General features: G+C 36.4%; 3 protein-coding genes and 1 long non-coding RNA gene across 5 annotated transcripts; 1 reads left to right on the top strand and 3 right to left on the bottom strand.

Annotated features, from left to right (window-relative positions):
• Window positions 1-9,945: 9,945 nt before the first annotated feature.
• Window positions 9,946-11,294, bottom strand: LOC104741418 (uncharacterized). The gene is made up of 4 exons (XR_760314.3): window positions 10,976-11,294; window positions 10,378-10,687; window positions 10,234-10,293; window positions 9,946-10,143 (listed from the first exon to the last, which is right to left on the bottom strand). It is a non-coding gene; the product is annotated as an uncharacterized LOC104741418 (long non-coding RNA).
• A 1,443-nt stretch (window positions 11,295-12,737) lies between these two features.
• Window positions 12,738-14,034, top strand: LOC104737253 (uncharacterized). The gene has a single exon (XM_010457385.3). It carries the CDS (start codon window positions 12,957-12,959, stop codon window positions 13,794-13,796), a length of 840 nt encoding a protein of 279 aa, XP_010455687.1. The 5' UTR covers window positions 12,738-12,956; the 3' UTR covers window positions 13,797-14,034.
• A 6,608-nt stretch (window positions 14,035-20,642) lies between these two features.
• LOC147929886 (uncharacterized) lies at window positions 20,643-21,143 on the bottom strand. Its single transcript, XM_087480773.1, has one exon. It carries the CDS (start codon window positions 21,141-21,143, stop codon window positions 20,643-20,645), a length of 501 nt encoding a protein of 166 aa, XP_087336899.1.
• Window positions 21,144-23,319: 2,176 nt separating this feature from the next.
• LOC104737252 (adenine phosphoribosyltransferase 4) lies at window positions 23,320-26,421 on the bottom strand. 2 transcript variants are annotated; one of them, XM_010457384.3, is made up of 6 exons: window positions 26,191-26,421; window positions 25,860-25,970; window positions 24,278-24,370; window positions 24,025-24,174; window positions 23,747-23,805; window positions 23,320-23,636 (listed from the first exon to the last, which is right to left on the bottom strand). In XM_010457384.3, exons 1-6 carry the CDS (start codon window positions 26,270-26,272, stop codon window positions 23,583-23,585), a joined length of 549 nt encoding a protein of 182 aa, XP_010455686.2. In that variant the 5' UTR covers window positions 26,273-26,421; the 3' UTR covers window positions 23,320-23,582. The 2 variants fall into 2 exon arrangements, with proteins under 2 accessions (XP_010455686.2, XP_087336261.1); XM_087480135.1 differs by lacking the exons at window positions 24,025-24,174; window positions 24,278-24,370 and having other exon boundaries at window positions 26,191-26,418.

Raw genomic sequence — 26,421 nt, 5'->3', positions numbered from 1 at the left:
CACAATCACACTGGATAATGCAACTGCAATCACAAGTGCACTCCTAAAGTTTCAGAGTTAATTCAAGTTAGTGAATAATGATGCATTAGTGATGGATGGAGAGTTAATGCACATGAGGAGGTGTTGCACACACATCATGAATCTTATTAGTAGTACTACATAAGCAATGTATTATTTTATTTTTTTGTCAAATCTACATAAGCAATTTGTAAGTGTTAAATCCATAAAAGAATTATAGAATTAAGATGGGAAAGTTTGTTTTTGAGAGACCAAAAACTTATTTTAGTTTTACATTATATAAGTCATTTATTTCTTAATGTGGTGGCCCTTCTTCTAGCTTAATTGTCATGGACCTCATGGGTAGTTTCGATCAATATGTCTAAATCTTTTTTTATCTACTATTAACTTTAGATTGTTATGTTTTATTTTGTTTTATAAAATGTCTCGTCTGCTCAACTTCTGAAAAAATGCACCAAAGTGTTACATAATAGAGATTTTTTTTTCTGAGAGATCACCATATTGCTTATCCTATCCTGACTTTCAACTACTTTCTAATTAATGTCAAGGACTAGCCAAATCGTTTTTTACTTCTAAAACCCAAATTCAAACATTCTATATAAATGTGATTTTTGTTTCTTCGAACTCGGAGGAGTGCTTTAGCGTATTCCCAGATATCACAATCCATTTGACCACGTTAATGTTAGATCATTTAAATTAGAAAGGAAAAAATACTTAAAAACATATTTTAACAAATACATTAGAGCAAAATCCATTTGTCTATCAATTCATGGTGTAACAAAATGAAATTGATTTTGTTGCTAAAATATAAATGAGAATTTTAAAACCAATCCTAAGAGTTCGCCTTAGTCACCCTTCTTTGACACAACCACCGAGGCATCTTCTCTCGATGGTACCGAGTCCGATCGGCGTTGCTGGATCTTTATCTCTTCATCTCCGCTGTCCTCTTGCTCTCTATAGTCTGTTTGGTTTTAGTATTCCACTTTTTAGAATAAACTATAGTCTTAAGACACTAGTAAAAGTATTCTAAATCACTTCAACTTATGTCTTGGTCAGTCTACATTTAAAAGCTATGTATTTATTTGTACAAATTTTTGAAAATAAATAAATAGAAAAACAGATGTGCTCGAGTATACAAAATTACAAATCTTAAAGTTGTCCCTTCATGTTATTGCAGCTTGAAATGTGACAGTTTTTGTCTTATTTGTACCTGTCGCATCCTTTTCATATTTCTATATAATTATCATCTCAAAAATTAACTAAGTTTGGTATTTTCACCAACAAGACATTTACAAAAAATGTTGAATGTAATATATCAAAAATAAATTTGTGGGCGAATCCACCTTATTGAATGGTGGTGCATGTGTACCATATGAAATTATAAATAATTTAGTTTATATATTAATTTTTAAAGTTAAAGTGGCATAATGGTAGGAATGCACCATATTAAAAATGAGGTCATGGGTTGGACACCCTCTTTGTTACAATTTTATAGTTTTTTGCACCTGGTGACAAGTTTGACTAGATCCGCCACTGCGTTTTGCTGAATCTGACGTTCCAACATCATACGTATAAAGCTATTTCCTACCATATTTTTTTATAATTAATGAACCAGTGTAACACCCGTGTCCTGGAATTAAAGTGGAAGAACGGATTAATTTATGTTAAATCATGAAATTGACCGGTTTGGTTTAAGTTCACCCAGTTTAGGGACGGTTTTAGGAAGCCCTAAGTGATGGTTTTTGTAATGCTTTGCACGCCTCTTCTCTCTTATTTCGTGGCTTCTCTTCATTGCTGATGTTGAGAGAAAGAAAGAGGGAGAGAAGAAGAGAAGCTTGTTGTAGTGTGAAGGAGATTTAAGGAGGAAGCAGAATAGTTAGGGTCTGGGAGGAAACAGTTTCAACATATCAAATTGTTGTCAAAGGTAACGACATTTGATAGAATTAGTCTCAAGTCCTTCATTGTCGTTCTCGTTTTTGCAGAACTGGATTTGGATTTAAACTCGATGAGTTATTGGCAGTTTTGTGAGACACGTTTCCTCAGACGCGAGTTGGGACCATCGGGAATTGTAACTGAGATCGTGGTCTGGTCTGGTATCTGATCGGCACTAGATTTTGTGGGAAGCTATTTGACGTCTAGTGCTAGTTTTTCACTGGAGGGATTTGATAGTTAACGGTTGGTTTTTATTTTATGATTTCGTCTTTGAGACTCTTCTTTTCTGATGTTTCTGTCCAGTTTTGCTATAAGTCGTTTTTGGTTGTGTGGCTTGTTGTAGGGCGTTTCTGGTTGTATACTTTATTATAATCAGTCTGATAAGGTGAGTGTGTGACCATGAGCTTATCTGAGCGATTGGGTTGTATGACTTGTTTTGTGCGATGATATGTATGTGTGGTGAATGTGTTATTGGGTGACCTGTTCAATGACTGGTTTGTTAAATTTTATTTGTGTTTGTACTCTTGATTTGCTTGTGTGTATAGCTCGTAGATGGGAGGATCGTCTCACTGGCTAATACTCACGCATCTCATTGTGTTTGTGATGCAGATAATGTGTAGCGTGGAATCATGGCGATGAGGAGGATGATGATCTAGAGTCCTGGTTATGTGTTGTTGGTCTTGGTTATGTTTATTAATGTTGGAACCTGGTTTAGTAGCATGCTAGGTTACTGGTTTATATTGGTTATGATTGATATTGTATTTATATTTAATTTGAGTTGGTTTGGTTTGTCTTCCGATGCGTATGATTTGTTGTTGGTTTACTGTTTGGGTTGTAATTAAATACTAGATTTTAACCCGCGGTGTACCGCAGGCATATAAGTTTTATTACAATTTATATTTATGTTGTATCTATTTGTTAAATATTAAATATTTTGTAAATAGAGAAATAACTAAATTTTTTGGTTATTGTGCAGATGACCACTTGTTTGTTATATTTATTTTGTTTTGTTTAGTGTTTGAGATTCTATTTTTATTTTTAGTTATTATAACAAAAAATAAGAGATCTAAATACATAATAAGTAATTTATATGTTGTGATTAAGTCACATTTTTTAATGATTTAATCATTTTACATAATCTTAGTTAAATTAACTTGATTTTATGTCAAATATTTTAATATTAGTAGTCTTGATAAATAATTAAATGAGGATTTAACCCGTATTAACACAAATGTAGTAATATTTTATTAATTCCAACATGTCATCTTTCTAACTCATCTACTAAATAACCACATTGTATAGTATTTTAAACTTTTTAGTTTTACATATTCGTAATAATTAAAAAATTTATTTAAGTTTATATATGTTAATTATAATATTTAATTAAATGTTAATCGAAGTTTTTCTTACGTTAATAATCAAATCTCACAGGTTTTGGAAAACAAAATGAGAATCAAATTGTTGTATTCTTTGTTTGCTAATGATTCAGATATAGAATATCTTCAAAACACAACAGAATGTGTAGTTAAATATAGGAAAAATCACGTTTTAAACCTTCAAAGTGTCACTGGGTAGCACATTAAACCTCGAGAAAATTTCACTAACACTATAAACCTTTAAAATGAATTTGCTAACACTTTAAACCTTTAAAATAATTTTACTAACATTTTAAACCTTAAAACTAACTTTCATTTTTGTACCGACATAAAAAATAACAGAATAATGATATCCGTCTACACGAAATAGTTAAAATATGTTAGTTTAATTTAAATTTTAATTAGTTTTAGTTTTCATAAATAAATAAAAAGATAAAAAATAAATTTGTGTTCATTGTAGACAAAAAATTTACGACATTACTCTTCACATTATTAATAAATGTATCTCCACTGGATTATGATTCAAATCGATTGACTTCTAATTGGAAACCAATGAATCTTCTAAATATATTGTCGTCTTCAATTTTACATTTGTCAAATGTTTTAACCTTACCTCTGATTCTTCATTTTTTTTTTGCTTTGATGTATTTTTATTTTTTTTTTCAATCGTCATAAATAATTAAATTAAATTAAATTAAATAAACAATTATTTAAATCAAACCAGCAAAGTTTAAGTGTTTCACGTTGACGGATATTATTGTTCTATCGTCTTTCGTGGCGGTACAAACAGGAAAGTTAGTTTTAAGGTTTAAAGTGTTAGTGAAATCATTTTAAAGGTTTATAGTGTTAGTGAAAATATCTCAATGTTTAAAGTGCTACTCAATGACACTTTGAAGGTTTAAAATGTGATTTTCCCGTTAAATATATGATAGTTTCTATTTCCATATTGATTACTGTTATTTATTTAGTTGGAATAAAATGTAAAATATTTAGGAAACAAAATCTGTAGTAATGTTAGTTTTGGAAATTTTTAGGGTTTAATGTTGTAAATAAAATAAATTAAATAACCAAAACTTCAAGGGCATAACACAAAATGTACTTCAAAAATAATAATATAGATTATTGGGGGTTTTTAGTTATATTATTATTATTATAAGAAAAAACGGGTTGGGTTATTCCTATTAGTATAGATACGATATGTATTAGTGTAGATACGATATGTCTCAATCTGTGGAGTCTTTATCTTATATAGATCTCACCTTATCGGTACACTCTTGTATAAATATGTTGGTCATGTGAATAATAGAAATCATCTTCTCCCATTATTTTACATGGTATCATAGCTCTGATCCAAATAATAATAAAAAAAAAACAAGATCTCATCGATCTTCTTCTCCTCCTTCTTCACCGATCTTCTTCTCCATTTCTTCTTTTCTCTTGTTTTTTCCTGCACTCTCTCTTCTTGCCATCATGACATCCGAAGTCTCTTCTACGTCTACTGAATCCTCCCCTGTTTTTAACATTTCCAAACCTCACAAAACCTTGATCTCTCTCAACATGGCCAACATCACTAAACTCAAGCCAAATAACTTCATCACTTGGCGTCTGCAAATCCGATCTCTCCTTGAGGCTCACGATATTCAATTCTTCATCACCGACGAATACAACACACCTGCTGCAACAACCACCACTGCTATTGCTGCCAATCAACAAAATCCAAACTTCGCCGCTTAGAAACGTCAAGACAAGCTTCTCTTCAGTGCTCTACTTGGCTCTCTCTCCCTCTCCGTTCAACCGATTGTTGCTCGTACTGCAAAACACGGAATCTTTGGCAGACTCTCTCTTGTACCTATGGGAACTCTTCTCGTGGAAACATCCGTCAAATTCGGGACCAGCTCAAAGATATATCCAAAGGGAACAAGTCTATCCATGACTATATGCATGATATCATCGACAAGTCTGATAAACTTGCCCTGCTTGATGCTCCTCTTCCTCATGAATATCTTCTGGACTACATCACTTCTGGTCTTGGAGAAGACTACAGAGCTGTTATTGAGATGGTTCAAGGTCGTGACACGCCAATCTCGATCCCAGAACTCCATGAGAAGCTCATCAACCGTGAGAATGCACTCAAGGCTTCTAGCAAATCTGATCTGTCTGTTCCGGTCAAAGCGAATGCCACTCAATTTGCCTCTCGACCGCCTATTTTGTCTTCTTGCGCTGGCTACAATCCTTCGCGTGGAGGGTTTCGTCCGTCCAGAACATATCTTGGGAAGTGTCAAATTTGTGGTGTTCAAGGACATGGTGCTCGCCGATGTCCCCAATACAGAGCACCTTCTCCGACTCCTTCTTACTCACCACACTACTATGCTCCATATAGTGGTTCTGCTCCCTGGTCCGCACCTCACTTGCCGCTTCCAACGCCTCAATGGCAACACCAACAACCACAGGCTCATCACACAACAAGCTCCCCACATCCTGATCTTTCTCCTTGGCTTCTTGACAGCGCTGCTTCACACCATATTGCAAGTGATCTCTCCAACCTTTCTCTTCATGCTCCATACACCGGTGGCGAAAATGTTATGGTTGGAAATGGCACCAATCTTCCCATAACCCATTCTGGTTTCATCTCTCTTCCCTCTCAATATCGGAATCTTAAACTTAATGATGTTCTATGTGTTCTTGCAATGAAGAAAAACTTGATCTCTGCCAGCAAACTTTGTCAATCTAATAATGTGATGATTCAATTGTGTCCCTTTACTTTTCAGGTTAAGGATCTACGCACGGGGACAACGCTTCTCAGCGGCAAGGCCAATGAGGGCGTGTATGAGTGGCCGATCACCGTTCCAAACACTGTTCCATCCTCTGTCTCGGCCTTTAGTTGTTCCAAGGTGTCTCCCTCTTCATGGCACTATAGATTAGGACACCCAAATCTACAAACTTTACATCATATGGTTTCTAAGTTTTCTTTACCTATTTCTGCATCTTTGTCGTCTCATTTATTCTGCAACTCTTGTTCTAGCAATAAAAGCCATAAATTACCTTTCTCCATTTCCTCTTTACAATCAAAAGCTCCACTTGACATACTTTTCTCTGATGTTTGGACATCCCCTGATGTCTCTATTGATGGATACAAGTACTATGTTATTATTGTGGATCATTACACACGATATACTTGGTTGTACCCTCTTAAACATAAATCACAAGTCGCTCAAATTTTTCCAGTCTTCAAAGCTCTTGTTGAGAACCGTTTCAACACAAAAAATCACAATGCTATTTTCGGATAATCGGGGGGGGGGGGAGTTCCTTGCTCTTAAGCAATTTATGGCAACAAGTGGAATCTCCCATTTCACTTCTCCTCCCCACACTCCTGAGCATAATGGCATTGCTGAAAGAAAACATTGTCATATTGTTGAAACGGTCTCTCTCTTCTCACTCATGCCTCCATACCAAACACTTACTGGACCTATTCTTTTGCCACTGTTGTTTATCTTATAAACCGCCAAACAACCCCAAACCTGTCTCACTATTCTTCTTATCACTTACTTTTTAGGACAGAACCGAATTACACCAAGCTTAGAACCTTTGGCTGTTTGTGTTACCCATGGATCCGCCCTTATGGTCAAAACAAGTTTAGTCCAAAATCAACACCTTGCGTCTTTCTAAGATACTCTCTCACTCAAAGTGCCTATCTTTGTTTAGATGTCTCTACTTCTCGCATTTATGTCTCTCGCCATGTTCATTTTGTTGAGGCAGTCTTTCCATACCCTTTCCAAACAGTTTCTCCTCCATGTCCCACTCATGAAACACCTACCTCTGATTCCTTCTCAGCCTCTGTCGTTCATCCGTTCGATCGGTCACTCACTCTTCTTGCAGCCCCGTCGTCGGATTCCTCACCTGTTGGTACTGTCACACTTGAGTCGTCCCCTGCTCTCTCCTCTCCCGCCTCCTCCTCTGCATCTTCACAGGCAGATCACTCGGTTTCAGCTTCTACAAGCTCTTCATCGATACCAATGCCTTCTCAGAACACACATTGCATGTAGACTAGAGCCAAGGACAACATTCGGAAGCCAAATCCTCGTTATGGTCTCACTGCTGTTCTTAAAGAAATCGAACCGGTAAGTCATGTTCAAGCTCTTAAGGATGAGAAATGGACAAAAACAATTCATGCTGAGGCTGATGCTTTTAAGCGAAATGATACATTTGACTTGGTTGATCGCTTGTTTGCTAAGAACATCGTTGTCTCTAAGTGAGTTTTTCGTATCAAGCGCAAACTAGACGGCTCAGTTGACAAATATAAGGCTCGTCTCATTGCAAAGGGCTTCCACCAGCATCATGGACTTGACTATCATGACACCTTCAGTCTGGTGGTTAAGCATGCCACCATTCGTGCAGTTCTTGGTACCGCCGTTAGTCGCAATTGGCCACTCCTTCAGTTAGACGTCAACAATGCCTTCCTCAGAGGGCCCCTCAACGAAGAAGTGTACATGCTCCAACCTCTGGGTCTCGTTGATAAAGACAAACCTCATCATGTTTGTCGCCTCAAAAAGGCAGTTTATGGCTTGAAGCAAGCGCCGCGTGCATGGTATAATGCCATCAAGGATTTCCTTGTCAGTCTCGGTTTTCAAGAAATCTCACACTGAGGCTTCTCTCTTTGTTATTCGCACCGGCTCCTCTTATATCTACATACTTGTCTATGTCGATGATATAGTCATCACTGGTTCATCCTTGACTGAGTTACGGCGGGTTACTGATTTTCTTGGTGTCAAATTCTCTCTCAAGGACCTCGGCGAGCTCTCCTACTTCCTTGGTATGGAAGCTTATCGCACTGCTTCCGGTCTGCATCTCACACAAACGAAATACATTACTGACTTGCTCCGCAAGACTCTCATAGCGGAAGCTAAACCTGTTCCTACACCGATGGTATCCTCGCATGTCCTCACTCTCTCTTCTTGTGTTCCGTTGTCTGATGGCACTCAATATCGTGCAACAGTTGGTAGCCTGCAATATCTGCTTTTGACACGGCCTGACATTGCCTTTACTGTCAATCGCTTATCTCAATTTATGCACAAGCCCACCACGGTCCATTGGGAGGCTGTAAAGAGAGTTTTGCGTTACTTGGTTGGGACTGCAGATAAGGATATCTTCTTCTCTGCTTCCACTCCTACTCATCTTCATGCTTATTCGGATGCTGACTGGGCTGGCGATCGGGATGATTACTTGTCCACCGGCGGTTATATAGTGTACATTGGTCGTCAGCCTGTGTCTTGGTCGTCAAAAAAACAAAGTGGTGTGGCTCGATCTACTACTGAGACGGAGTATAGGGTTCTCACTGCTGCTGCTTCTGAGGTTAAGTGGGTCAATTCTCTTATGTCCGAACTTAGTATTCAGTCTCCTGTCACATTGGTTTTGTATTGTGACAATATTGGTGCTATCTACCTCTCTGCAAATCCGGTGTTTCACTCTCGGATGAAGCATTTGGCTCTTGATTATCATTTTATTCGTGAGCAAGTATAGGCCAAGCAACTGCGGGTTGCTCACATTAGTTCTGAAGATCAACTGGCTGATGCGTTAACTAAGCCTCTTCCTTGTCAGCGGTTCGACACTCTTTGCAACAAGATTGGACTTTGTCATCGACGTCCATCTTGCGGGGGCGTATTAGTATAGATATGATATGTCTCAATCTGTAGAGTCTTTATCTTATAAAGATTTTACCTTATCGTTACACTCTTGTATAAATATGTTGGTCATGTGAATAATAGAAATCATCTTCTCTCATTATTCTACAGTTTCAACCAGTTTTGTTCCTTTTATAAAAATTATAATCTAACAAGTATAATTCATTGAGGAATTAGGAAAAACAACTCTTTAAAAACTCAATTTGCATTTATGATTTAATTTGATGGTGTTATTAGAAACAAAAAAAAACAAAAAGTTCTAAATATACTACGAATTAGCTTATGAGGGAACCTTTTGCATGTTCAGAAAAATAAATAAAAAGGAAATAGTGGTGATGAACTTTAATAAGGTTAATGATTAAGATTTAGATTTTAGAATTAGGATTAAGGTTTTGAGATTAGTAGTTTAACGGATAGTGTTTAAACACTAAATTACCATCCACATACCCCATATACCGATTTTTTTAACACCGATTTTACACCAAAAAGAATAATAAACCTTTTTGCTGTAGAAGAAAAAAAAAAGAAAAACAAACCACCACTATCCATAGGTTTCTTCTCATGATTTTCGTACATTTACAATATCTAATACTCGTATACGTAAATTGCACGCTTTGGTGTTTCCGAGAGTTCATTAATACGAACTTTATCATACAAATAAAATCGCCTAAGATTGATATCTATAGTTTCATTCCATTGCAATTTTTTATAAAACTAGAAATTCTCAGTTGAAACTTCCCATTTATGATTATACCAATCACCAATGCCATTAGTTGTTATTGTTGTGATACTAATAAATATACGAATACCTCTCAGAGCATGGGCATTGGTTAGGGACAATTTTTGGTCCCCCAAATTTAAAAGTATTATTTTGAAAGGTTCTTATTTTTAGTATGAACATTGGTGTCTATTTGTATTTGGTCCCCCAAATAAAATGATAATATTTTAAAAGTTACAAAAATTAACATTAACATTGTTATAACATAAGATTACCATCTAAACAAAGAGGAAACACAAGTGTGAGATTATTTTATAAAATACATACCAACTAAAATCCCAGCTGTGAGATGTAAAAGGCATAAATAAGAATCCATGATGGCTTGTTACCCGATCATTACTATAGAGACCTTTGCAGCACCCTTGCATAAATACAAGAAGAGTAATTCCAAAGTTAGCATCCAGTCTCTTCTAAAAAACAAATCAGATTAACAAAAAAGCAAGAATCTTACGGATTGTGTGTTACTGTGCTCCATTTGTCGGATCAACAAAAGAACCTGTAGGAACGAGACCTAAGTACAATAACAAGTTAAGGAATTCGCTAAAAAGTGTATCCATGTTATGATGGAATGGAAAAAGGTTAGAACATAGGATACAAAAGTGACCATCAATGTATAGTTCACAGCTTTGTTATAATAGACTTCAACGTTTACGGAGGTCGCATTCAGCGCCAAGGGAGAAAAACAATCTCCGTCATCATCTACTGCAGGACTTTACTATGAACTTTGATCTAAGGCCATTGATTCCTTGAGGCATTTCAAAAGCTAACTTTACTACAGTTTGGTGGTTTGAAAGGATAATCGGGAGGGAAGTGAATGGTAACGAGAAACACACCCCCTGAATACGGACTCTCTGCAGGACCCATTATTGTAGCTTGCCAATGAAACATGTCTTCAGCAACTGGACCTATAAATATCAATACAACTCAAGTTCTATTGATATTACTACATTACTCCTCTAACTCTGAGCAGTCTAATAATTAGCAACAGAGCACCTTTGTAATCTCTAGAACACTAAATATATGGCAGATTTGTGACCGCACATAATGGTTAATCACATAATTATCCAACAACAACAAGAAGAACTAATCAAGATAAAACTAGCTCTCTCTCTCTCTCTCTCTATGCGTTCCAATCAAACTAATCAAGATAGAACCAATCAATCAATCAATCAATCATCAACGATTTTAGTTACCTCATCTAATTAAGAAGAAGCGATTGCTCTTCAGTGAGACGTAGCTGGCTGTTCCTGGTGGTGATGAGATGATTTGGAAGGAACCGAAGCTTTGGGAACATCTGGTTGATATACTCTAAAGCTTACGAGTTTGAAGGAGAGAGAAAGATTGCAACACCAAACGGTGGGCGATGACTGCCGGCGACTGGGTTCAGATCGTGTGTGGCCACCGGACCCAAGACGAAGACGGAGACGGAGTCGAGATAGAAGAGAGAATTGGAGAACTTTCTCTCGACGACCAGCTTCCACGTGTCCAAGTACACGGACAAAAAACGTCCCCAAATAAGAACCGTTTTTTCGTAATTGGGCTTTTATGATTTAAATTTAAATCCAAATAAATCAGGGGACGGACCGAAACTACGGCGTTGCCCATGGTCTCAGTAAATTCACCACCCGACAATAGACTTTACTCATTTCAGCTCTCAACATGTTTATAAACAGCAAACACATTCCCCATAGGCCGTAGCCATTTTCTCCATTTAATGATTTTTAAAAAAATCTTCACCAACTATTTTTAAGTGAAAAATTGTTAAATTTGTCTGATTGTCTCGTTTATATATTTCCCCTCTCCAACAACGTTTTAATCCATGAAACAATGAATGCGTATCATTTTCATCAATTTCAAATTCGTGTTCATAAACAAACACATATGTAATTATACTCCATGCGTAAGGACGTGCATAACTGATATTAAAAAAGGAAAAACAAAATTATGAACACCCGATTAAACTGAAACGATACATAAAAGATAAGCATGACAATATATCCAGACATTACAAATTTTGCGTTTCTTTTTTTTTGGGCGATAAAGAATTTTTATTAGAATGGCACTTAGAGCAGTTTTATCGGCAAAAATGCAGAAAGTATTTTAAAAAAGAAATATTATTTTATTTATATAATTTCTTTTTATAATTGTATCATTGGTTAGGTGATATATGTATGTTAATTCAGTGTGAGGTACGTTTCTCATCACTATTTCCTCCTTTATTTGAGTTGCTCTTAGGTTGAAAACTTTCACAAAATTTCTTCTGTGTAATTTTTTTCTCTTAAAACAAAAAGCAACATAATTTAACGAAAATTAGAGATAAGAATTAGGATATAGTGTAAAGTCTTATAGAGTTCTATCAAATAAACTTCCAAACATATGACTTCGATTACTTGTTTGAAATTACAAATAAAATTTATAGTTTATTTGAAAAATTCAATAAGAATTAAGTAGGACTTTTTTCAGTTTCTCAAGAAGTTATCACTAAAATATAACACAAAATTATTGGGGTAGATCTTTTGTTCTTAAATTAAAAATGTGTTATTATCACTTTAAATGACGTTTGTTTTTCGAATATTTTTGTATGCGTCTCAGAATAGTGTGAAATTCATTAGAGAAAAAAAAAACTTGAATTATAAACCATTTTCTTTTTAAAAAAAACATGATTAAAAGACATTGTTAAAATGGATAAAACAAAGGCTCCTACCGGTAACTATTAGAAGAAAAAGAATAATAAGAACAATGCGGAGTAGAATAAACAGTTTTTGAGAAATAAAAAAAAAATCTGCAGAATGAACAAAATAGTAAATGGTAACCAAACAATAAAAATGTTTTAAAAATAAATTAAATTTTAATTATAATATTATTATTATTTTAATGTATATATAATAAATTTTACATTTGATGTTCAAATAAAATTTATAAATTAAAATTTAGATATATCATATTAAATATTAATAATTAATATTATCATTCAATAAAAAAGGGGTAACATCGTCATTTACTATAAAAGAAACACCAACCGATAAAACGCTCATTTTAAGACGGCGGGACGACAATGTTCAATTCATACGTTACCATCACAACAACAATACACGAACCAAAAAAGCTTACAAATCTCGAAACTTTAACTTCTTCAGACACAAACCAGGATCCGAATCCTATACCTACCCGAATATGCCGATCGGGTGGGTCAAATCTTTACATTGCAAATCAAGAGCCTTCGACGATGTGTATCATCATCACTCCAACAATGGTAAACTCGTATTGCCAAGTTACGGCTGCAGAAAAAACTTTAGAGACGTCGTCGACACCCGACCCGGATCCGTTAAGAAAAACCCAAAATCCGACCCGAGTTTACGACGTTTACGCTCTTCTTCTCGTCGACCCGAATCAGAATCCAACCCCCATCACCCGACCCGACGAAGCGTATCTTCTCGAGCTTCCTCTGAATCTGGTGCATTGCCCGTCTTGACCGATCTCCCCGACGGTCACCCGTCGAGAAACGTCGTGGAGATTATATTCCAATCTAGTTGGAGCTCCGATGAGTTTCCGGGTCGGGTTGAGATGATTTTTAAAGTCGAAAACGGGTCAAGAGCTGTGACCCGGTTTGAGGAATACAGAGAGGCTGTGAAATCGCGATCGCGTAAGGAATTGGGTTCCGATGACGTCGACGGCAGCGCGTGTGACGAAGACGCGAGGTGTTCGGCTGATGGGAATGAGATGATGAGGTTTTTTCCGATGGGTCCAATTCCGGGAGGGATTAACGGCGGCGCGTGGGTGTTTCCCGGGGGTAAAGGAGCGGCGGTTTGCACGTTTTCAGGGAGCGGTGAAGCGCACGCGAGCACAGGCGGTGGGGGAGGGAGGAGAGCGATGTTGATTTGTAGAGTAATAGCGGGTCGGGTTGCGAAGAGAGGTGAATTCGGGTCGGATTCAGTAGCGGGTCGAGCTGGTGAGTTGATCGTTTTCGATGCACGCGCCGTGTTGCCTTGTTTCCTAATCTTTTTCAGATTGTAAAAAAACAAAATAAATAATTATAACAAAAAAACAGAATTTTAAATTTTATATAATTTGGTTCCACTTTTTTTTTTTCTTTGGTTTGTTTTATCGGCGTGGTATTTTTTATTTATATTAAATTTTGGTTCAGTTTGTTGGGTTTTTGTTTTGGAGACCAATATATATACACTCTCATGTTTAAGGTTCAGAAAGTTTGGAAGGATTCGATATAGAATAAAAATCATTGATGCATAGCAAATTGAAATTGAAAAATTCATTATAAGTGATGTTTTAATTAAATAAGGGATTGTTTTATTTTGTTTTGTTTGAATGCACATGTATCATTCAAGACAGATTCGTAAATTAATGGTGCACCCAAACAGGAATGGAAACCACAAAATTATACCGCAGAATACGGTGTATGTTGATCTTGTCGTTTAAGTTCACTAATAAATGAGCTTCATCTATTCACCAAACAGATCACCAAGTGGGCTATATAATTCATATATCAGTGACTGCCAAAGAGACAACTCGAATGCAAATCATATGCATTATATAGTTTATTGTTAACGTTATTGAGAATCTTGAATTACACAAGAATATTTGTCGTTTTTGGTCTTATTACAAAAGTTATGTGAGGAACGAAGATGAGTTTTTTTGGTCTTACTGATTTGAACTAAATGGCACGTGAGAATTGTAGAGAGGCAACTGTCGAATGTGATACGGTGAGAAGTAAATGATAAAGATTATGGGTTTTGATTCGAAATGAACAATTCTCGTCTTTAGATTCAAATTTAAGGAACCGATACATGCATACGTGAACCCGATAGATGTGTTCTTGTTTTGGTCGAAGAGTGAGAGAGCAACAAGGCCAAAACAAAACATGAATTTGCTTTTTTTTCTCTTGTTTTATATTTCTCGAATTGAAGTAGATATGCCAATCAATATATTTGCGGTACAATAATTTTCACTTTTTACATTAAAACATGATGCCACTCATTGTGATGAAGTTTTTTTTGGTAAAAATTGTGATGAAGTTGTCAAACAAAGCCAGTCAAAATATTATTTTCTTTCATATATTTTTTTAAGAAATATTAGAGATCCAAACATTTTATTTGACAAAAGAAGATCACCATTTAATCGTACTCTTTTTTTTTTCTTAATTCGTTTTGTCAACTACACAATTTTAATCCGTCACCATCGTTCTGAGTCATATAAACGTAGATTTGAGTACGATACAATGCACTTCAACATTTCTAACAGAAGTTAGTTATGGATTAACTTTACTTGTTTGTTGGTCATCAAGGCAGATTAAAGTTTGACTATGAAAAAGCGTGATCAGAACAAAAGATAATCATGAAAACTGAAGATTTGGTGGATGACTAACTTACATTATGATTTGCCAAAAAAAAAAAAAAAAAAAAAGACTAACTTACATTATGATGATGATCTATAATTACAAGACCAAGTGGAAATCCTAATAATAGTTCTTTACATTATGCACTTAATTATTTAATTTATCTATGATAACATATATTTAAAAAACAGACAATACATGTGGCAGTATGTCAACTGTTTTAGACAAATTTTTGAAATTTTTAATTGCAGCAAGCATTTGCTTTCAAGCAACAGTTTTCTATTATTATATTTAATTATCCGTTTTGTATCTAACTTTCTACTGTTTAACGGCATTCATATGGAATTATAGGAAATCTAAAACCAACCAATAAAGAAGTTTATCCCACATTATATAATATGTGTATATAGTAGTTGATTTTTATCAAACAATGAGATGAGAGGGACAACCAAACAGATATGAATGAAAGATAGAAGTAAAATACAAGCAATTAACATTTGTTAAGTTTGATTGGATACTTATATTTCAAGTTTCATGCTTTATACTGAGCCCATTTAATTTCTCATATGTGTCCAAGCATGAACCTCTAACTTTCTAATTATAATCCATCATATATTATATTACTATTTAACGGTGTGACTATGTAAAAGTACATAATAATTATGAAAAAAAAATTGAATGTTAAGAGAAAAAATATTTACATGATCGATTGCATAAGGTAAAGGTAACAAAAACATATATGATTTTGTTTTTGGGTCAAGAACGCCATTCAATCAAACATGTATTAGTACAGTACATGTTTTTTTTTTTGGAACAAAAAGTACAGTTCATGTTTATGCATTCATTTTTGTCAGACTAAATGCTTTATTTTGCTAGTCGTTTAGCTTCCAAGCATGAGCTTGTGAGTGACAGATGTTTGGGCCTTTAACCAATAATATTAAACCTAAATCAATCGAATTGTGTGTAGTACGATGATCGAATACGATATCATGACTATATAATCTATAATGTATACTTCTTCTTTTTTTTTTGTTAAAAGGCATTCAAATTTAAATAGCATGAAGCAAATGTTTTACAGGGCGTAGACCCAATACTTAGAAGTCTAATGAAAAAAAAAATTAGAGATATAACTAAACCAAATAAAACCCTTAGTTAGAACAGAACCAAGTTTGCACGGATTAGTTGAATCCGAACTAGAAAAACGGTTAGGCAGTAGAAGCCAATTCAAACCACCCAACGCTTCCATCAATGATTGGCAGAGAATCGAGATCGAGAGAAGAGAAAGAGATAGAAAGAGAACCAATGGCGATTAGGGTTTTCTTCTTTGTGGCTAAGAACCTGCAAACCAGAGTTGCAACATATTGGAAGACAAGGTCGAGCTGGAGTCATGGAAGCTTAATGCTCTGTTTCGAAGAAGAGAATCGATCTGTTTGACAATGAGATCGGCAGATTTGAAACTGTTTCGATGGAGGCGGTGGTTCCTTTCCGTCCATAAGTGGTAGATCGTAGCTTGCCAAGCAGTGAGGAGGAGGATCTTTGCATCTCAGGTTCCTTGGAAGTTTATGAGTTGCTGAAGACAATCTGACCAAGAGCGCACCGGGGAAAAAGAGCAGTGATTGGCGATGAGATTCCAGATGCTCCAACTGAACGGACATTCGAAGAACAGATGATCTCGACTCTCATCACTCGATCCACAAAACAGACATAACGGATCTACCGATAGACCCCAAGATCGAAGTCTGTCCCGAGTTGGGCATCTGTTCAACAGAAAAAGCCAGGTGAGGAATTTATGCTTCGGAATACCCTTAGTGAACCAAACAATCTTGTGCCATGCCACCATAGGTAGTGTTTCTCTTAGGGCAGTGTATATATTTCCAGTTGATACACCATCTCACAATTGATCATTTAGTCACCAGACATACTTATCCTCTACATCTGTTAATCTCAAAGTAGTTACCTCAATTTGGTAGTTGACCTGTTTATCTGACCGTGCAGGTGGTACTCTCCAGGAGCCTTGACGCCATAGGTCTGCAATGGTTGTTCCTTGCGAGATTCCCAGAGGTCCCTCATTGCTCAGATAAGTTGACATTCGTCCAATATGACACCAGTGATCGCTCTAGAACCTACAACTTTTGCCATTTCCCACCTTCATCTTTATCCACGGGTAAACCTCTTCTCGAAGCTTTAAAAGCTTGTTTGTTAGCTAGGAGAACTTAGTGTTTGATTTTCGAGTCCAGTACTTGCTGAGATCACCCGAAAGGACATTCAACCTGAACCAAGCAACCCACACCGAACCTGACCTGAAGAATAAAAGCCAGATATGTTTTAGCATACACGCTGTATTCCACTTCCGCAAATCACGAATTCCAAGTCCTCCTTCTGTTTTGTCTTTAGTGATTGTTTCCCAAGCCACACGAGCCGAGTGATGACCCTCTGTGGTTCCTTTCCACAAGAAAGCACTAGTTAGAGAATTTAATGTATCTATACATTTCTTTGGCAGGAGAAAAGCTGAGCACCAGAAATTCGTCAAGCCAGCAATCACAGTGTTAAGGAGCTGTAACCTTCCCGCAAATGAGAGAGATTCCGTGGACCAAGCATTTAAGTTACCCTTAACCTTCTGAATCAGTGGACCACAATCCAAGAGGGTAAGCTTTTTAGTACACAAAGGTATACCTAGATAGCGAATCGGTAGTTGCCCATAACTAACCCTTGTTTCATGTTTGATGTGATCTATTTCAGATGAGGATAGCTCCAAAGAGAAGAAACTTGTTTTTGGAAGACTGATGGCCAGACCAGAAGCAGCTTCAAACTCCTTTAGGATGGTGAGAACCGTTTGGACTGAGGCTAAAGATCCATCAACAAATATTAGCAAGTCGTCTGCAAAGCATAAATGAGTAAGCTTTAAGTCACGACACTTGTAGTGATATTTTAATTTCCCTTCTTCTGTAGATTTATCCAGCATGGCTGATAGACAGTTTAGAGCAAGGACAAAGAGATAAGGTGAAAGCGGATCGCCTTGTCTGAGCCCCCTTCTGCTTTTGAAGTATCTATGCACTCGCCCATTGAAGCCAACAGAGAAGGAGGGAGTGCATATACATGCTCGTAGCCACTGAATGTAGAGCTCAGGTACCTCAAAACCCCTTAAACAACTGAAAATAAACTCCCACCTGATAGTATCAAAAGCTTTTGCGATGTCAACCTTTATTGTTATTCTCTTGGGGTCTTTCTCTCGTTGATATCCACTTACAAGTTCCGCTGCAAGTAATGTATTCTCAACTAACAGTCTTTCTTTGATGAACGCAGTTTGATTCCGCTAGACCAATGCAGGAAGAGCAGGCTTAAGACGTGCTACCAGAAGCTTGGAGATGACCTTGTATAGTGTATTTAGGCAAGATATTGGACGAAAATCTGAGATGAGAGAGGCTCCAAGAAACTTTGGTATCAAAGCCAGAGTTGATGCATTGGTCGTTGAAGGCAGGAAAGATGTTTGAAAGAACTTCAGGATGCTTGTAGCGACTTCCGAACCAAGAACCCCCCAAGCGGCTTTGTAGAAAGCAGAGGTAAATCCATCTGACCCTGGTGCCTTATTTGCATTGAGCTTAAACATTACTTTTGAGATTTTATCAATAGTAGGTAGCTTTACCATTGAGAGTTTTTGTTCATAGGACAGCGGTAAGTAATGATGCTTTGAATCCATGAAGGGCCAATGGAGAGGGGATGCATGAAAACTGGACCAAGGAGGGACTCAAAGTGACTAACAACCAGTCTACTCATTTCCACCGGATCGTCAATTAATGCTCCCAAAGGGGTGGAGAAGGATCTTATGGCATTGAAAAAGTTGCGAATGTTGGTGATGCGGTGAAAGTATGTTGTGTTCAAGTCTCCCTCTTTAAGCCAGTTAATACGGGACCTTTGTTGAAAGTATGATTCTTCCACTCTCCTGAGAAAAGTCCATTTGGTGTGTAGGTCTTTTTCTTCTTTAAATAGGGACGGTGAAGGATTTGATATAGCTTGTACCTGCATAGATTGAAGCAGCAAGTTAGTCTCTCTCACTCTGTTTTGAATATCAGAAAAATTCTCTCTCGAAAGTGTTTTTAGCTCTCTTTTAAGTATTTTCTCTTTAGCACTGAGAGTTGACAAACTTATTTCCCCTTGGTTTGTGTTTCCAGCCAGAATCCAATTGGTCTCCATCATTAGGACTCCAACCTTTGGAGGAATAACGGGTGAGTGGTTAGGAAGTTAAAGAACTTGAAAGGTTTGGTACCAGAGGAGGGAATGGTTGCGTCAAGGTTAAGAAGACACGGTGCATGATCCGAGAAATCAGGAGCAAGGAAAGAGGCTACGGTGTTCGGGTAAGCAGCAATCCACAGGTTGTTCACTAGAAGTCTATCAAGTTTTTTGGCTATTGGGTTTAAAGGGTTTTTGTTTGACCAGGTGAAGAGAGGTCCTTGATAGCGCACATCAAACAGCTCAAGCTGCAGAAGACAATCCCGTAGCTCAGTCATTCGTGAAGTGAAATGGCTGACACTTGCACTAGAGTGCTCCCCAGGATGGATGATTTGATTGAAATCTTCTCCTACTATCCAGGGAAGTGAGTCTAACTGCAACCGCTGCTGGAGATCAATGAGTTCACACCAAAGGTTCGTACGTTCGTCACTTTCATTTGATGCATAAACTTCTGTGAAGAAGAATCTATGACCCCCTTGAATGGTGACTTCACTGTTGATCATGTAACGAGTCTGATGAATAACAGTTACTGATGTAGGGGACCTCCAGATTAGAACTATCCTGCCATCAGCATTGGAGTTGTGGTTCGATGTAAACTGCCAGCCTGGACAGGTAAGATTCATGATACGGTTCAAGTTTGGTTCTTTTATATGGGTTTTTAGTATGGCACCAAAAATGGGCTTATTAATAAACAACCAGTTAGCAAAAAGACGATGCTTATCCGAGCCATTAATCCCTCAAACATTTGAAAAAAACGGTTGTATATACATGGGAAATGGAGGGGATTAGTGACGAGTGGGATTCTCTCCCAAGGGGGGAGTCTCCGAGTTACTTAAAATAGACATAGAGGGAACTGCAGCTTCAATTTCCATGTCAGACGGGGGAGGGGGGGAAGGTGGTTTAGGGGGCGAAGAGGGTTGATTTGAGGGGGGGGGGGGGGGGGGTATGAGAAGTGTGGGGGTGGGATAACAGTGGTGATGGTTGATTGGTAGCTAAAACTTCAAAAGGGTTCGTAGAAGCAAGAGAAGGGATCAAACTGTCGACCACTTGAGCAGGCAGGGTAGGTTTTTGTTTTTTGTGGGATGGTGGGGGTCGAAAGATGGTTTATGGCGCGAAACAGAGGACTTAGGATCCTGAGGAGAGGTGGTGGGACAAGAAGAGGATGAAGAAGCTTTCTCAGGTACTAAAGTGCTCTGCTCCTTTACTTGATCATTTGTTGGTACAGGATTTTGTGATATTGTCAGTTTTGTGACTGGTTTTACAGGTTTACTTGAGGCTGGGACCTAAGGAGTAGTTGCAAAAGGGCAATACCTGATGACATGTCCAATTTCGTTGCAGTTTGAGCAAGTTGGTGGGATCCATGGGTACTCAACAGCTATCGTGATGACTTTACCATTCTCACGTACAACCTCAACACTTGAAGGTAGTGGCTCAGACAGGTTGTGTACAACTTTTACATGCGCTTCAGTTAAGCTGACAAGATTTCTGGTAAATTTGTCCATTTCCTTTGGCTCTCCAACCAGTCCCGCCACTAGACTAATACCTTTTTGGTGCATCAGGTCAAAAGGCATACCTTTAAGGTGAGCCCAGATAGGAATTGCATTCATGTCAGGCTTATCCCCTCCAGATGAATCCCATTGGGCAACCAAGAACATACATTCGCCAATGTACCACATCTTCTTCTCCAACACCTTGGTACGAATGTACTCGTTTGGAAGTCTAACTAACATCGAGTTATTAGATTGATTAAGGTGAATTTCCAACCTTTGGTCTCTGCCCCACATGTGACCGAGGACACTCTGTATTTGCTTAAATGATGGCAATCTGCCTTTAAACATGCCAATGATGAAGTCTTTGTGTATTGCAGCACTCTCATGGAAAACCGAATCAGGAATAACTATTTGAGGCTTCCCTTCCGGTGAGTAGTCTACAGGAGCTAGCCGAGAAAGTGATCTGTCTGCTTCTTTTTTGAGTCGTTGTGCCAAGGAGTTAGCACTTCGATTAGGAGGAGGATGGGATTGCGGGGGAGGATGAGTTTGATCTTCGGGGCTGGACTAGGGAGAGGTTTCATAGGAGTAGTAGGGTGATTGGTTGAGGTAGGAATAGGGAGAGTGGGTTGCGGATTGCTAAGTAGAATGCGGTTGATCTTCGGGGCTGGACTAGGGAGCAGTCCGTCAGTTTGAGCCACAATGCTTGCTTTTGACACTGTATCAAGGTTTTCAGATCTAGGGTTTGTGGATAGAGTTTGATAGTAAACATTAAGGATTGCTTGAGCCTGAGGATTGACAACCACATGAGTGGATTTATGGTGTGCTGAGAGAGCCAGGACTACTCGCTCAGGAGCAATGTAGTCAGTTTGAGAGGGGGAAGAGAGGAAGGGGGAATTGGGAGATAAAGAAGGGAAGTCAGACAGGGAGGCAAGAGGATTTTGGTCAGGGGGGAAGGGTGAAAGACGATGAGAACCACTTTCAGCCTTAGTTGAAGTAAGATTTTGGCCGGAAATACAATTTTCAGGGAACCAGCGGTTTGGTGACATTTCTTTCTTTTCTATAATGTATACTTTAAGATTCAGTAAAATGTATTTTGCTGGTCATGCTAATTAGTAACTTCGATGCATGAGTTTGTACTTTGTGTTAGCCATCTAGTTTATCTTTTAACCAAAAACCTTTTTTCTTTCTGTATATATGAACGTAAATTTATTCATCAAAAGAAAACATGTGTACATATTATATGATGCATCTCTAGTTGTTTTTGTTTCTTTTTTTTTTGTTAATACATACTCCCTTCGTTTGCACCCAAAAAAAAAAAATAAACATGTTCCCTCCATTCTTTTATACATGATCTCTTTTAAGCTAATCTTTTTTTTTTAATTCTAGAATAGATGATTTTCTCACAAATCTTTTTTTTTTTGTTTTTTGGCAAACGATTTTCTCACAAATATATGCAAAATTAATTAGGTTTTTATAAGTTTTAACATTTATATTATGCATTTTATTTTTTTCATTGGTTGAATTGTACTTAAGTAGATATTAAATGATGTTTTATTTAAAAATAAACAAAAAATAAATGATTCCTTAATTTATGTGTCAAACTCTAAAAAATCATAAGTATATAAAAAACATAGGGAGTATTTTTTTTTTTTTTTTTCATCTTCCTTCAACCCAAAAAGGGGGAAACATTTGAGATTACATACACTCTAAACTAGAAAATGAAAAAACTGAGATGAAACAAGACAGGGAAACTTAAATGAAGCAATAAATTGGGATTAACTTGGGAAAGATGAACTATCTCTAAAAAGAATGAAACCATGATGCAAATTGAATAAGAACTGGTTCTATAATGGATACGTTGACGGTCGAGACCTGCAAGATGAATTTCCTTAACAAGTGCATCTTTAGTTTATCGTTTAGTGAAAATAGATTCAAAGAAAGACAACATGGAACCATAAAGATATGGTGGTGGCGGAAGTCAACTTCTTGGCGCAAACTAGAGAGTCTTAGGCCATCATTGGGCTGAGTTGAGTTAAGATCATTGAGGGAGGATAGCGATTAGTCTTTGACCAATATTAGTCTAAGGCCCTGTTCGTTTTTAAGTCTCTGGAGTAGCGACAGCTACATAATAATAGACACAAACAGAATCATAAAATCAAAGACTAATATGATGCACCATGACCCAAGTCTTATTCTAATACCTTATTTCCACAATGTCATGGTTGTAGGGTATAGAACAAAAGTAAAATGCAACCTTCAGTTTAAACACCATTAGTTCAGTAATGCGATATATAATTTGCTAATCCCATTTTTATTTTGAATCGGGTAAAAGTTATAGAAATTTTCATATCATTAAAGATTTATATTAATACTAAGATTAAAATTAAGACCCTCATTTATCAATTGTTTTCCCACTGGAGTCCATTTATATAATTATTAATCTCCAATATATATCATCACAATACTAGAATATAGAAAAACAATTAATTAATTTTATATTTAGTAACGAACCAAGCCCATTCAATTCCCATGGGAGCTTCTCATATATAGATGGAACACGAAATTTTGCAAAATCCAAATTGAAATATATAATCTTCGTCCGTTGTTCCATAAATTCCAAAAACATAAATTAACCGACCAATTGACCCAAATCCAAAAACCACCGCATTATGCTTAAGGTTTTTGCATTGTCTTGCCCACTAATTTTCTCCAATTTTAAAAATAATAATGACTTCATCGATACTCAACGAGAACATACAATGGCTTTCCTTCTAATCTCTCCCTCCCCTGCAAATTTTTAAATATTGCACACAAAGAAAAATATATAAACCTCCACGTACTTAATTATATTACTATGAAAGTAACCCGGAAAATAAAATTCATGAACGTTAACTTACATTTAATTCGGGTAACTCGATAACGCATGCACATTCAACGACCTCTGCTCCAACTCTTCCTAATACAGTAAATATATATTCATCAAGATTAGTGAAAAAATGTTTCAAGTTTATAATTGAATCTAGTAGGTCTAAGAGTAGGAACACCATTGAAAACTTTAATTCGAGGAATTCCAAATAAATCAATGTCAGTATAATGGTAAGCGTTTTCGTATTTTAAAGAAGTGGCAAATGATTTGCAAGTTATATTCTTGAAAATTTGAGAAATTGTAATTTACTGAGCAAATTCATGGCAGCACAGAGAGTCCCGCCCGTAGCAATAAGATCATCTACGACCAATGCTCTATCACCGGAATCTACAGCTTGGACGTGCATTTCCAACCGGTCACTTCCATACTCCAACTCATACTCTTCGAATATTATTTCGCCTGATTTTGAATAATATAAAGCTAATTTCTGTTTTATTGTTTGGCCTTTAACAATAATAAAAATAAAGAATATTGTTGATAAAAGTTTGGTATAGTGTTTAACCGGGCAATTTCTTGGGTTTACGAAGAGGAACGAATTTTGCTCCAATGGCTAATGCGATGGGTGCACCAAAAATGAAACCGCGAGCCTCTATACCTTAAAAAAAAAATCGACTACCACATTTTAACTGTCAATTGTATATATAGTGGTACTGTGTATTCTGTGGTAGCTAGGGTCAATACGAATAGGACACTACACACGACGTGCATGCGAGAGACACCCAAGAGAAACCCTATTTCTCCTACTGTTAAATAAAGATTCCTTGAAAACATTCTTGTAAAGGAAGAGACAAAGTCAAGAGTATTGACTTTAACAAAAGAGAAAATGAAAAAGAAAAAAAAAAAAAACCCCGAAGACTTACTCTTTTGTCCGTAGAACAAACGCAAGAGACATATTCTAGAGCACAGGGCAAGTTAACGATTCAAAGGACCAAGTTTACATATGGTTTTGAACTTCTAATATATAAATTCTTATTTATTTTTACGTGTATATCTCAGTATGAGTACAATGATATCAAATTCCTTTAGCACGTGCAATTTATATGCATTTGAATAGGGTCCGAATATATCATACAGTTTTCATACTTTTTATAGTATTTATAAATTGGGGTCCAATGATTAAGAAAAATATTATATCAGATATATGTTTGATTAAAAAAAATCACAGTCTTCGTATACTTTGAAACGACCATATATTGTAACAGAAAAACATTAGAAATTACAGTTATATAATAGATCTACATGTTACATGTTGGTGGTTTATAATTAAATTGCAATGACCCTTAAGTCTACTGTAATGTATGCTCACAATTTCTAACCGAAATCGGGTGTTTTGTTTTATAACTCAAAATGGTGTTAAGATGCTTCTAGTTTAGCATTTGCACTACAGCTTATGTCTAATGCACCCAAACATATTAAAAATCATTTGAAAAAAACAAAAAACAAACTGTATTGAGAAAGAAAATAATGATGTTACTATCACCCAACATAGATATAAAGAGAGCCGTTGAATAACAATGATGAGAGGAAAAATAGAACTAAACTTTATTTAGGGGCCAACCCTTTTAAAAAGGTGGCATCCATAAATCAACCACCCATTTATCCAAACCAGATTCCACCACTTACACTTTAAGAATGTCTAATCAGATTATTTTCGTTTTATGTTTCAGTTTTTTTTTCAGTATATGAAATACAAAAATCAAGTTGAAGTTGCATTTCACTTGGTGTCTTATTTTTAGTTTTGGAAATTCGAATAATAAAAAATAGCGCTTTTCGCATTTCGTCTTTTTTATGTTAAAGTTTCATCTCGGTTTGGTTAAGGTAAAACCTTGAATATGATACACTTGTAGCAAACATTCATACCACTATGGCACAATTGTCATATTATGAATCATGATTCCTAAACAACACAGATCAACTTCATCCAATTTTTATATTATCTTCTTCAACTAAATGCATCAACATAATTATATATTATATTGTTTGCCAACACGAGGTTTATATATTAATGAAAATTAGATAAAGCAAAGAATAAAATTACGACAAAAAAATAAATTACTTATGTTTTGACTTTATATCTATAGTACCTGCAACCACCGAGATGTTCATGTGTCGATACCTCTCAACAAACAAATCAATAGTGTCTTTAAAAGCTTTAGGATCCAGCAGCAGTGTTGTTATGTCTTGGAACATTATTCCTGCAATTTTCACATTATTATTCTTAAATAATCTAAACCCACTTCCAATCAAGAAGCAGTACTTGCATTGTATTCATAACTGCCCAAGTCGTGTAAGAAATTTTTGACCGTGATGACAACAATGTTACAATTTTTCTCAGTAACCAAAAAAAAAAAACAGAGACCTTAAAAGAAACATCTAATTATTAAATATAAAACTGAGGAAGAAAATAAAACTAACCTTTCTTGGGAAAATCTGGAACGACACGGATCTTAGTTTTGATGCCATCGATACGAGGATCCTTGACTTCGTTCTCAGACATTTTCTACAGACTCAACGAACCCAAAAAGGAAATGTTTGAATCAAATAGGAATTGATAAAAAGAGTACAGAGAGGGAGAGAGAGTTCATGGAGAGAATGAAAGAGAAGGCATCCATACGAGTTTACTTATAAAGAGAATATTTTTGTAAT

Source organism: Camelina sativa, chromosome 13 (genome assembly GCF_030686135.1).
Source record: "Camelina sativa cultivar CO46 ecotype springtype chromosome 13, ASM3068613v1".
NCBI classification, from domain to species: Eukaryota; Viridiplantae; Streptophyta; class Magnoliopsida; order Brassicales; family Brassicaceae; genus Camelina; species Camelina sativa.
This window is presented reverse-complemented; position numbering and strand designations above follow the sequence as displayed.